The sequence below is a fragment of the Rasamsonia byssochlamydoides genome (assembly GCF_041956645.1).
Source record: "Rasamsonia byssochlamydoides strain NRRL 3658 unplaced genomic scaffold VTN77scaffold_43, whole genome shotgun sequence".
NCBI lineage: Eukaryota > Fungi > Ascomycota > Eurotiomycetes > Eurotiales > Trichocomaceae > Rasamsonia > Rasamsonia byssochlamydoides.
Window position 1 is genome coordinate 176,321 of NW_027192426.1, and position 11,926 is coordinate 188,246.

The 11,926-nt window shown below is 48.9% G+C and overlaps 7 protein-coding genes across 7 annotated transcripts; 4 read left to right on the forward strand and 3 right to left on the reverse strand.

Moving 5' to 3' along the window:
- Positions 1 to 749: 749 nt before the first annotated feature.
- On the reverse strand, positions 750 to 1,945 carry VTN77DRAFT_5906 (uncharacterized protein; the record flags this gene model as incomplete). Its single annotated transcript, XM_069422125.1, has 5 exons — positions 750 to 794; positions 953 to 1,034; positions 1,113 to 1,198; positions 1,621 to 1,754; positions 1,870 to 1,945. The coding sequence occupies 5 exons, from the start codon at positions 1,943 to 1,945 to the stop codon at positions 750 to 752; spliced, it is 423 nt and encodes a 140-aa protein (XP_069276619.1).
- A 439-nt stretch (positions 1,946 to 2,384) lies between these two features.
- VTN77DRAFT_5907 (uncharacterized protein) lies at positions 2,385 to 3,411 on the reverse strand (the record flags this gene model as incomplete). Its single annotated transcript, XM_069422126.1, has 2 exons — positions 2,385 to 3,248; positions 3,304 to 3,411. The coding sequence occupies 2 exons, from the start codon at positions 3,409 to 3,411 to the stop codon at positions 2,385 to 2,387; spliced, it is 972 nt and encodes a 323-aa protein (XP_069276620.1).
- A 582-nt stretch (positions 3,412 to 3,993) lies between these two features.
- VTN77DRAFT_5908 (uncharacterized protein) lies at positions 3,994 to 4,438 on the forward strand (the record flags this gene model as incomplete). The annotated part of the gene is made up of 3 exons (XM_069422127.1): positions 3,994 to 4,030; positions 4,084 to 4,229; positions 4,298 to 4,438. 3 exons carry the CDS (start codon positions 3,994 to 3,996, stop codon positions 4,436 to 4,438), a joined length of 324 nt encoding a protein of 107 aa, XP_069276621.1.
- A 488-nt stretch (positions 4,439 to 4,926) lies between these two features.
- VTN77DRAFT_5909 (uncharacterized protein) lies at positions 4,927 to 6,384 on the forward strand (the record flags this gene model as incomplete). The annotated part of the gene is made up of 2 exons (XM_069422128.1): positions 4,927 to 5,603; positions 5,658 to 6,384. 2 exons carry the CDS (start codon positions 4,927 to 4,929, stop codon positions 6,382 to 6,384), a joined length of 1,404 nt encoding a protein of 467 aa, XP_069276622.1.
- A 294-nt stretch (positions 6,385 to 6,678) lies between these two features.
- Positions 6,679 to 7,663, reverse strand: VTN77DRAFT_5910 (uncharacterized protein; the record flags this gene model as incomplete). Its single annotated transcript, XM_069422130.1, has 4 exons — positions 6,679 to 7,091; positions 7,169 to 7,256; positions 7,426 to 7,445; positions 7,594 to 7,663. 4 exons carry the CDS (start codon positions 7,661 to 7,663, stop codon positions 6,679 to 6,681), a joined length of 591 nt encoding a protein of 196 aa, XP_069276623.1.
- Positions 7,664 to 9,104: 1,441 nt separating this feature from the next.
- Positions 9,105 to 9,630, forward strand: VTN77DRAFT_5911 (uncharacterized protein; the record flags this gene model as incomplete). Its single annotated transcript, XM_069422131.1, has 2 exons — positions 9,105 to 9,237; positions 9,281 to 9,630. The coding sequence occupies 2 exons, from the start codon at positions 9,105 to 9,107 to the stop codon at positions 9,628 to 9,630; spliced, it is 483 nt and encodes a 160-aa protein (XP_069276624.1).
- Positions 9,631 to 10,556: 926 nt separating this feature from the next.
- On the forward strand, positions 10,557 to 11,427 carry VTN77DRAFT_5912 (uncharacterized protein; the record flags this gene model as incomplete). Its single annotated transcript, XM_069422132.1, has 4 exons — positions 10,557 to 10,601; positions 10,645 to 10,790; positions 10,843 to 10,914; positions 11,301 to 11,427. 4 exons carry the CDS (start codon positions 10,557 to 10,559, stop codon positions 11,425 to 11,427), a joined length of 390 nt encoding a protein of 129 aa, XP_069276625.1.
- Between the last annotated feature and the right edge of the window lie 499 nt (positions 11,428 to 11,926).

Below are 11,926 nucleotides of genomic sequence, written 5' to 3' on the forward strand. Positions count from 1 at the left end.
ACCTACGGTCTACATTAGGTAGAAAGAGTAGGAGATAATAAGACCAAATAGTACTAGACTAACTAGGGATAGATACCTAGATTATAGTATTGCTTTAGGGAGAGTATACTAGGTAGGATTTGATTTGAAGGACTGCAGACGGCGCCTAGCAGAAACAGGGAGAAATAAATAACGTACACAAGAGTGAGTATGGTGGTAGTGGTAGTGGTAGTAGTAGTAATATAGGTAGACAGACAGACAGACAGACAGATAGATAGGATAGGATAGAAGAAAGACTCACACACACTCTCTCTCCCTCCCTAACGAATCATGCAATAAATCTCAACCTTCAGGTCCTGCACAAAAACGCCCACGCCTTGATATCGGATATATATGTATCTGATATAAAAAAAAACCAGAACCAGATACCTAGGTATTCGCCAGCTCTTTCTTTCTTTCTTTCTCTCTTTCCATTCGAACACAAAACACGAAACATGAACCTGGCGACGATATCGTTCCGCAGAAATGAGAGAAGGCAGCTATCAATGTTGATTTTTTTTATTTTGGAGGAAGTTTGGCTATTGTTGCGTGGATGCATAGACTATTGCGAGCAGTTCTATTCTTCCTTGTTTCTTAAGAATTCGTTTGATTCACTTTTACTACTTTTTTTTCTTAATTTTTCTTTCTTTATTTCTGATAGTGGAATAATTAAACTGAACGATATATTTACTTTCCTCTCCTTGCTCTCGCCTATTCTATTCGAGTTATAGTTATGCTTGAGACAGGTCGTCAGGACCAAAGGAATCAGGGAGGAGCTTTAGACAGACAGAAACAGTTAGCTTTGGTTCATATCATATCATCAAGGTTGTGAGGTGAGGTGCAAGATATCTAGATATCTATCCGGAGGATATAACACCAGTAATATGGGGAGGGAAAGGAACTCAAGCATAGGTCTAGCTGAGTATACACTCACCTCTCCGATAGTCTTCACAGTGTAGTTCCCATCAACATCATACATGTAAATGGGGAAGCTGGGCGAGGTGAATTCGCGCATGCTGTTCAATAGTTCAACGCTATTTGTCAGAATCGACAGAGACAAAAAAGAAAGAGAGAGAAATGGATGGTACACGTACAACTGTCTGCACATCCCGCAGGGCGATGCTCCCGGTTTGATGTCTGTTGCGATGGCAATCGCTTTGAAGTCCCTGTGGCCGGACACCTATGTAGATATTCGGGTTAGGTCATGCTACCAAATGGGTTGGTCTCTTTGTTTGAGTTTGAATGAAAGACTGATATGAGAAAGAGGAAGAAGGGAAGATAGGATAGGATAGTGAAAGTCTCTGCTGTATGCGTCGAATGGGAAACAAAACAAAAGAACTCAAATGAAATAAATGCATGACAATTGGCGAATCATTGTTTACGCACAAGCATATAGCATAATTTATCAAAATGTCGTATTTTTTTTTGGATAGAATCCATTATGGGAGAGAATGCTTCTGAAGTACCCTGAAAAGAAACTAGGTCATAGATTGCCTGCCAAGGAGATGCACACCAAGGACTCTTCTCCTGGATGCAGTCTTGAATACAACAGCAGGGAAAGTTTAACTAATGGGAAGGAAATGAAATGAATGGATGACCTACCACAGCAGTTCCAAAAGCCACTCGCTCGGCGCACGTACCTACTGGGTAACTCGCATTCTCGACATTGGCGCCGGTGATGTATTCCCCTTGCGCAGTGAGGAGACAGGCACCGACCCGGAATTTCGAATAGGGACCTGGACCAGGAGGAGCCCTGGGTCAGTGGGGGCTGATCATAGTATAGAATGGGCGATGAAACGTTGTTGTTATGGACCCAATAGTCATAACATAATCAAACCAGCGAGAACTCACAGTAGGCTGTGGCCTTTGCAGCGATGGCCTTGGTGGAGAGGATTTCCAATTCCGCGGCGGTGAGTGATGTGGTCATTTTGTAGATAGATTATAGAACGAGGGGAATTATGATATGATATTGAACAGCCCGCATGTTGCTTTTTAAGTTGTAGCGGAACAACCCAAACGAGACAAACGAGGCGGGGCGCAACGTGGACCTTGTCATGAGTCTACCTAGGTAGTTACTCGGGAAGATGCGTGTTGATACAAGTAAAATATGATGTATTTGTATGATATTTTATCATCTCAATAATGTTTTCTCTATCAGTTTTGTTCGCTTATAGGTATCCCAGCAATAACACCAAACCAAAACTCCAGATCGTCATGCCTCATGCCCATTATAACAACCGAAAAATCAACCGAAAAGTCTTTCTTCCACAGGTGTTTATTTCTTTTGGATTGAGAAGAAAATATGTGTATCCGAAAAAAAAAAGACAAGTCAAGATGTAGGATGGACAATGTCGAACAGCAGACCTCTATCCCAGATAATGTCGTAATCCTTCGTAAATCGAGAAAATGAAAGCGGAGCTAGGAGCAGAGCGGGCAACGGTGATGCCACACCCCCGATACATCCCCTTCAGGCCTTGCTGCTGCCACAGCGTCTGACCAACGCTCCAGAAAGACCGTCGCCCGGTATGTAAGACATCTTCCGTCTGCATTCGGGATTTGATGGTATCGGCCGGGTAGAAGATGAAGTTGTAGCTGATTCCCGCGGCTGCTCCAGCCACCATCTGTTGGTAGAGAGGGAGAGGGACCGGCTCCGATGTGCTCGTGGGGGCTGGCAACTCAGATGAAGAGCGCTTCCTGAAAAGAGCCGACACTCCTTCATAACTACCAAACCAGGCTGCAGATCCCCCGGTCTCCCGAATCAGAGTGCCCATCTGTCCACGCCAAAGACCAAGGATCCCGTGGTGACGTAAGACGGCCCCGATGATACTCAGAGGACCGGGTTTGTTCCCAGCCGTGGAGACCGGAACTTGCATCTTGCATTTGACCAGCTCGACGGGAGTGAGAAGGAGAGAAGTGAACGCGCCGGACGCTGCGCCGCTGATCAAAAGACCAGAGAACGGCAATGGCTCGGTTGGGGAGTACACCGTCGACTGCAGCAATTCTTGTGCGATGCGATAGCTAAAGAACAGACTGCTATTCTCGATCGCAGCACCGGCGAGCGGGGCGCTGATACCGCGATAGAGACCCCTCAGCCCTTCGGCCTGGATGGACTGCCGAAAGCAGTCCAGGGGTCCATTGTATCGGAGCGGTGTGACGTCGGGCTGTGATTGAAGTCGCACCTTCACCGTATCGAATGGGTACTCGATGTACTTGCCAGCGATGCCCGCAATCTAACAAGATGGTCAGCTGTGGATGGCAGGGGACTGGGCAATTGGAATTTCCCACCGATCCAAAAACTATGTCCTTCAAAGCCTCCACACCCTGACTCGGAGGGAGGGGCGAGAGTTCTACCGGCATTTCATCCTTAAAGGAGCCATGCGTAACAGCCGCCATCAAGATCGGAGGAGTCGAGTCTTGTATTCGCGTCCGGACTCCAGGTCAAAGACAAGAATTGTGATAAGGGGACAGTATACTATCGCCAGAACATCGTATAGTCACTTGAAAGAGGCAGATGGAAGAGACAATCCGCTCGATTGCGTGGTGGGGCAGGGGGTGGATATGTATCGAGAGGGATTTAATATCCGGTGGGAGGAGGATTTAATTGAGGTCCCTGACTCGCTTCGCACTTATGCCCCAGTGTGTCATCACATGAAGCATCAGACAAGGCAACAATGTTACGAATTGGGGCTAAAAAAAACCCGATTACGGAAGAGATTTGCACAAAAAAAAAGAAAGCGAAGATGAATTAAATCTCTCATAAGCACTATCGCAAAATCTGCGTTGAAGACTCAAAAAGTGGGATGCCGGATATTAAGTGTGGCCGAGATCCGATTATCTGATCGGGCTAAGATAAGCAAGTTTCTTCGCGTTTTTCCTCGCCAAGAGGACCGGCTGAGAAAGGCGGGATATGAGAAGAATTGAATTGAGAACAAATACGATACTCAGGCAATCCACACGAATTATTCCCCTTCCACCATGACTGCGATCGGGTCTATAGGCATGAGAGAAAATGGTACGAGTCCTTCCACTCTGTCGTTCATTTCTGTCATCCTGACTTTTCCCCAGGCAAGAACTGGCACGCGACCAAGAAACCATTTCGTCCTGGCGCTGGCCTGACACCCTACGAGAAGCGACTCCAGCAGCGTAAAGAGCTAGAGGCTGTGAAGGAGCGCGAGAGGGAAATGAAGGAGGAGAAGGAGGCAGAGCGGCAGGTATGATACGACAAAGATATGCTCTTGTCTTGAGTTTCTTCGGTCCGACCCTTGCTCACCATCAACAGCGCCACATTCAAGCCATCAAGGCTCGGAGAGCTGCCAAGGAGGAAAAGGAACGCTACGAGAAAATGGCGGAGAAGATGCACCGCAAACGAGTCGAGCGACGGAGACGCAGAGAGAAGCGCAACAAATTGCTGAACTCGTGATTCACGGCGTCACTCGTTGCTACCTTTGTCTCCATATAATGATCGATTGCGCCAGTACATATTCCACGGCAGTTCATATTCTACGGCGTTGGGGGTCAATTTCGTTTATTTCGCTGTTCAATAAGGTCTTTGGGCGAAGTGTCTTGAATTTCTTTTTTTCTCTTCTTTTCCAGATAGATGGTCAGGTTGAGTTATCTCAAAGAATCGGAATTAATAAATGAACAAGACACATGGACTAAGACCTCGTTCGCTGCTTCGTAGAACTGCTGGGTGTTTCGGGTCAATATAATACTTTTTCAGTCATGTTTCCGGATAGGCGTTAGCGTCATGCGGAGAATCGACCCAACCTCCGCGCATCATGTCATATTCGTACAATGATGATACCCCCTGACACATTGGCATCTCCAGCTTCCCCACCCAAGAGCAACTTTCCATGACCATCGCAGGCTTCTAGGCACTGCCTGTAGAGGCTACAGGCAGGAGGCGCTATGGATCCGCCGCATATAGCTTCAGCGTCTCCTGGATCGCCTCTATCGTCATCAAAGCGGTCCGCACCATCTCACAATGCCAATCTTGATCACGTCGTTTCCCAAAAAGACTCCAATCGTCCCTCCGGCGTGGAAGAGGAGTCGCCGAGAGGCAGTGATAGCCAGCTCGGTTCTCGGCTCGCCAATACCCGCTCCCACTTACATCATCGTCACCGGCACGAGGGACGTCAGGCACACGCAACTCGCAACGGTCAGCCCGAGGAGCGGCAGCACTGGCCCCGGCGTCTGTTTATAGATACGTCTGACCTCGATTCTTATAAGCCCAGAAGCAAGCACAGACACAGCAAGTCCCGGGATGGCCGTCTTCCGCGAACTATGAACCAATTAGCCTCCGCTGGCGGTGCCAGGAGCCTGTTACCCAGCAAGACCTTCGGCAGAGAGAAAGACAGAGAGGGCGATAGCGGCTTGTTGAAACCATTGAAACCATCATCGACCCATGAATCGGCCCGATCACAATGGAGTTCGAGGCCAAGCAGTGTTCTCAGCACGGGAAGCCGGAAGGGCAGCCTGGTGGAGGAAAATGACCTGAATGAAAAGCTGGGTCTGATCCGGCGAAAGGAGATCAAGACAATGGAAGATCTGGAGAAGGAGAGACAGAAGAGGGAAAAGGGAGAAGAGTATGTCTTCGTTCCCCTTGGGAGACTCGCAGCATTGGTTGACTATTCCTCTAGGGCCCTACGAGCTACACTATCCTCCATAGGTACTTTGGTAACGGATATCACCCGTCGACTTGATCACACCTACTACAACCTGCTGGAAAGGTTTTCGACTCTTCATGAGATCATAGATTCATTCCAGGAGCTGGCCGACTCCAGCTCAGCGTTGTATGATGATTTTCAGCGCGAAACGAGAAACATGGATCACGAGTACCGCAAACAACTCGAGGAATTCCAGGGGTTCGAGCCGCAAATACGCAAGATCGAGGCTCTGGAGAAACGGATGAGTGCCGGCCGGGAAAAGGTCGAGGCGCTCGGCAAGCGCCTCAACGCCGTCAGAGAAGAAATCGACGGCTGGGAACGTCGCGAAGGCGAATGGCAGGCTCGCGTCAGTAGGAGACTGCGGATCACGTGGGCCGTCATGGGAACCGCCATCGTGGTCCTGATCATTGCAGCCGTTGCTCAAAACTGGCCGACTCCTGATTCCCCGGCGGCTCCCTCGCGTGTGGAGATGTTTTCGCGGCAAGCATTGAATACCGTGGATCCGCACAGTCGCGATGTGCCTGAAATCCCTTCTCTGGAGGTAACAAAAGGAGATCAATTGGGAGTCTTGTGGATGTCTCCTCTGGAAGCCGAAACCACCGCGGCTGGCGGTCCTAACACGGTTTCAACAGCCGCAACAGAAACAAAAGAGACTCAATCCGATGACAATGATCCTCTACGATTATTCGATGAACTGTAAGGGTTCATTGAAGCAGTTGAAACTGCCGGCTTATCCATGCCAGCTGAGACTTCACTTCCATTGTTGATGGATGTATATATTTTTCTTACCTGTCCTAATTTGTTTGCGTTTGTGTTATGATACCCCAGAATGCAATCCCATACAAGATTTCTTTTTCTTGCGTCTGTTGCTGTTCATCCATTTTTGTTTTCCCGGTTATACCTAGTCACCCATTGTACTATAGAAATGAAATGAAAAAAAGAAACCCCCAATCCGGGTCCCTAGTCCAGTAATAGCTCAATCGAAAAATCGAATCTAGTCACCACCCTTCTTCTTGTTATCCTCGACAAGTACGATATTACCCTCCGGGATGTCTTTCCCATGGACCTCGACGAGCCAATCGTACAGGTCATCGCCGACATCACCCTGCACGGTAATCTCCTCGGCGCCAGCAGCCGATTTCGTGACCGACGAGCCGGTCGCGAACTTCTTCCCCAGCTCCTTCGCAACCTTCTTCAGATCGAGTCCATGGGCTTCGAGGCCGGTGACCACGGTGACGAATTTCCGCTTGTTCCTCTCGACGCGCTTGATCTGCACTTTGGCCGCGGCCTTGCGCTCTGCGTCTCGGGACTCGGCCAGGGCCGCTTTGGCTTCCTTCTTCGCGGCGTCTTTGGCGGCCTTTTCACGGGCTTCGACGGAGAGACTGGAGAGGTTGGCGCTGATGGCTTCTGTAGATGACAATCAGCTACGTACGTCCCGCTGCGTTGCTTTAAGCGATCGATATGCACAGGGACGCTGCACGCACCTTCCGAGTATAACCGTTCATGCATATCGGGATGGTGTTGTTTCAGCCATTCTTCGCACTTCTTGGCCGTTCCGCCGAATTCACAGTACTAAATTAAAGAACCATTGGTCAGGACGTCAGCAACCGCATTCTCGTCGTAACTCGAGGGGTGATCGCGATTGCATGTCATGTGGATTGCGGGCTAACCAAGCCGTCTTCCACCATGCGGGATATATAAATCGTATCGTGTCGGGAATTGATAGGGTTTCATCTCATACCTCTGGTGGTAAAGTGCACACTTTTCTATGTTAGTCGCACACTTCATTATTGTCGTCGTGAAATGTGTAACATGTGTGGAGGGAGAGAGAGATGGAGGAGGGGAAGCGGGGTCAATCAATCAAGCAAGCAGCTATGAGTGTGAATTATGGGTATGTAAGCTAGCTTACCTCCACAATATACAATGCGCCTCGCTCGAGGCTCCTGCGAAGCAGCTCCATCGGTTGCTACTTCCGCCATCTTTGGGGTATTTCCTCTCACTCAAAGTCCGTAATGAGACTCGCAGAGTCTGATTGATGGTGGCGGTAGCTATCGCTATCGGCACGCCGCACGCGGGGTGGACTGTATGCCGTAATGTTGTCAGTGTTTGCATTCGGACGGCAACGCTTGTTACAATTATTACAACTTTACAAGCCTTGCAGGTCTCGCTTCTTTGCACAGGCTTAAAGAGAAGATACCTGGTCTATACCTGGAACTTTCATCACTCACAATCTGTAAAGATGCATTTTTTTTAATGTGCCACAGTAAGCAGTACGAGATGTACCTATCTTAGGTTGTCAGTCCGTGGTATATTATTAGGGCAAGAGTGGACAGGACGCTATCAGAGAAAGGACAATGGATTTACTGTATTACATTGGTAAGTATATAGCCTATCCCATAAGTAACAAGGTCAAACGAATCATTGACATTCCGATCCGGTCCCTTTAGCTACCTACTAGCATGCCGCATGATTTGTCCCTCCCCTTGTCAATATTATGAAAAAGTTTCAATGAACCCCCTCGCTTGACCTAGATGTCAACGGTCAGGGTGTCTGTCTGTCTTGGATGGAGTGCATCGTCTGGAGTTAAAACACGAACACTGTCCAGAGTCCAGACTCCCAAGTTCTAGAACTGAGTCATTATTATTTACCAGTCGGTTCATCTTACCGACGAGACAATGACCGCTGTCGATTATCACGACCTGCATACTTGATAATGTGCATTTTGAAGATAGCAACATCCGCACATCATGAACTATGTCAGTCATTGTTATTATCATTGAATTCTTATCATAGGATCGATGGGAGTTTCTAAACCAAAGCTGGTCTTGATTATGAGGTACAGGGTTTAATGAAGTTTCCTAGATACTCGACAGTTGGAGCTAAATAGAGAGTCGGGCCTGGGCGAGGAGCACCGATGGCAGGGATGGGAATTCTAAGAAAAATCGAAAGCAGATCAATAGGCAGTAAAAGGTACAGTATGTACATATATATACGTATATCACAGGAAAGCTATGAAGTGGCAACTGATGCGCAGTCTTTTGAGAACTGGTCAAAGAGCTTTCTTTTTTTAAACAAAAAAAGGGACTCTGTGAAAACGAGAACAGGACGGAGGAGATGATTTGCAGCTATCCATCCATCTATGCTGCCAAGCGATGCATGCGAGACTGACATGCTGTCTCCATCATACAGCTGCCCGCACTCTCTGTGATGGCAAGCTGTCAATGTTACCACGGCATACAGCATAAACCGGATTGACGTCTAGCGATTGATACTTGTCTTAGACTTTTAGGATATAACCTGTGGCCTAATCGATTGGTCCGTGTTGATGTCAATGGCAGGAAAGAAAAGGAAGTTCCGAGTTGGTTACCTCGGGAGTAGGTACGCAATGGCAACCTCGTCTAGAAGAGTGTGAAATAGTTCATGGACATACCTATCATTCGCAGGTCGCATTGCTATTGCGACATCCTTGGTCATATACTGACGAAAATGAGCAATAAGGCCAGATGCCGCGAAATGACTACGAAGGTCTCGTCCACCCTGTGTGGTGGAACCAGTTCGGACAACTTTCAAATACTCCGCAACCTTGCAGCAAGGAGAATTTAGACTGGTGGGGTTGACAGCTATACGATGCGCTCTCTTGACGGGCGATTTTCTTTTTACGGTCTATAAAGCAAGGGTCAGGCTAGTGCCCTACCCAGTGCTTTTCTCAATTTCAGTGGACAAGCTGCTGTTGTCAAGGTGTCGAGCACAGCATAGACTCGATGATTGCGGAGTTGCTGTAGTCAACGAGTTAGTTAGTGCGACATGCTTAAAAAATTCATGGCCTTCCGTATCCTGCATGCGGCAAAGGCTCTCAACGTCTCGGAAAGACCTGGACAGCTCCAGGGGGATTTCGGGTTTCCTTTTTCATTATCCCGGCCGAGCGAGTCCTTGGAAAATACTCTAGGGGGATTATTGAGCAGTTGAGTGATTTCGCAGATCACTTCTTTCTATTTGGTGCTTTCAGATAAGAGACTGCATGCATGCGCATTGGGTCACAATACTCGAGCCCATGTAGACGTGAGTCCATTCTTTCTTCCGAGGAATTATCGCCATTGGTTGATTCAAGAGATATTCTCTTTATGCGCATAGGATAGACACTTGGAGGGAGAGAAGCAAATCCCAGTCTATGCTGTAGCCTCGTGCCGTGAACTGCAGATCGACCATGTCGTAATAGGCTCGACTCGATACTAGGCGGACCAAATCTTGTTTCTGCTCTGGAGGAGTACTTTTTATAACATCGCAGGTAGAGAGCGTTGCGCACATCAGTAGGCTGCCGTGGTCTGGCCCGTCTTTGTGGGACGCTTGGCCTGTAATCAGACGAGAGCCCCGCCGAAACACCACGGTCATCGCTTCAGACTGCCTCTTCGAAGACATATGTATACGAGGAGTGGGAGAGACAATGAGGGGCTATGAGGACAGGGGCAATGAAGGCGTCTAGCAATTGGTTGGAGTGGAAAGCAAAGAGGAACCTTGGAACCTTGTCACTAACAACCTTGCAAGTCAGTGAGACCTCAACGACCCCGGCTTCCAGCTCCGACATGCATAAATCGTTATGGCAGGGCTTCTAGCAATTGAGGGGCTCTGCAAGCGGATGCGAAGCATGCTGATAAATTATGATACTGGCTTCAACAGTCCAGATCAGACGAGTCCAGGGTTATAGATAAGACAAGAGGAATGATTCATGAGGCCAGAACAAAGCTGGCTCAGAACCCTTCCCTTAGCTGCTTTGGAGGCGTGGCCGGTGGCGCCACCGGCTTCCGTTAGGCGAGTTTGTTATCACGCTTACAGAGTACAGTCTTCAGGATTCAAGATTTAAGATTGCTCTGCTGCATGCTGACCAGCTCTGGCTTCCGACATACCAATGTCAAGGGCGCCGTGAATCGCATCGACGCGTCGAGGTCAGGAATTTTCTGCGCAGCGTTTCGCCAGCGGAGTCAATTTCCGACGCTCGATCCCCTCTCGCTCCACAGCGGTTGATAATTCTGGAGGCCCGTGGAGCCCCGGACATATGGCCGATGCGGCGGCGGATGCGCTCTCCGTTCCTCTCCGGGCTCCATGCACAATGTAACCGACTCCCAGGTTCACCGAGTAGTGATGTTACTACGGCATTCCGAAGTATACTACTCGGTCCGGGGCTCCATGAGCAAGGACGACGCTGGCCCGAGGCAGTTGGGAACGACCGGGGCAGGTGTGTGTGATTCGGATTATTCTGGTACACTTCTGTACCGTTCATACGTACCTAAATAATGGGTTAGTTTACCGAGTCTTTAGGAGGCCTGAGCTCCCAGGCCTGTCGAACTGTAGGTCCGAGTACGGAGTAGTCTGTAACCCGTCCGCGTGCGGAAAGAAAGCTGTTATCAACACAATCATCTATATCTGTACTAGATATCAACACGAGAAATATCTCCCAGACGAGACATGCCATTGCGATTGTAACCTCTGCGGCCTGGTTGAGAATTCTCTTTCTTCCTCTCCCCGCACCAACCACCAACGGTGATCTTCCACCGGCAGTGGCAACTCGAATCCTTCTCGGCTGAAGGATTTGGCAAGAGTTCGATTGTGAACGTCTTGCAGCCGCCACAGCATCATCGACAATTTTGAGTCGTTCATTCGGTGGTCGACAACGACGACGCGGCTGGCTGTCACCGCGCGACAGGCATCTTTGGCATCATTTTATCGCTTGTCACCGCCTCGTGCCTAAGCGTAAACCTAAACAACTCCAACACCCCTTGCGACTCACGTCCCCTGTTTTCACAACAGGGTCCCTGCTACTGGCGGGTACTTAGGTCTTTCTCAGTCCGATAGAGGCTACAGCCCCACGGTCGAGATCTCCGACTAGATCCTCCTCCGCGAATCCCTTTGGGATTCTGATTAGACTTTTGATCCGACTGGACGCTGCTGATCAGTCATTATCCGTCCTTGACGTCCTCTCCCCTCATCCGCCAACGTCTTCAGCCCTTTTTCTCGAGTTCCTCTCAGTCCTCAAATCCTTCAGCAACAATTCTGCTCTCTTTCTCTGTTAGTGTTCATTATCAAACTGGCTCTTGCCTCTGATCACAACCTCTGCCGCCGTCAATAAGATCGGTGCTGCGTCTCCTTATATTTCTCGATTGAGCTTCTCCTAGTCGAATTAGTCGTTGGCCAGCTGCTAAAAACAGAGCGATGGTATCGACTCGCTGAATCGCGTCCTGCTTGTCCTT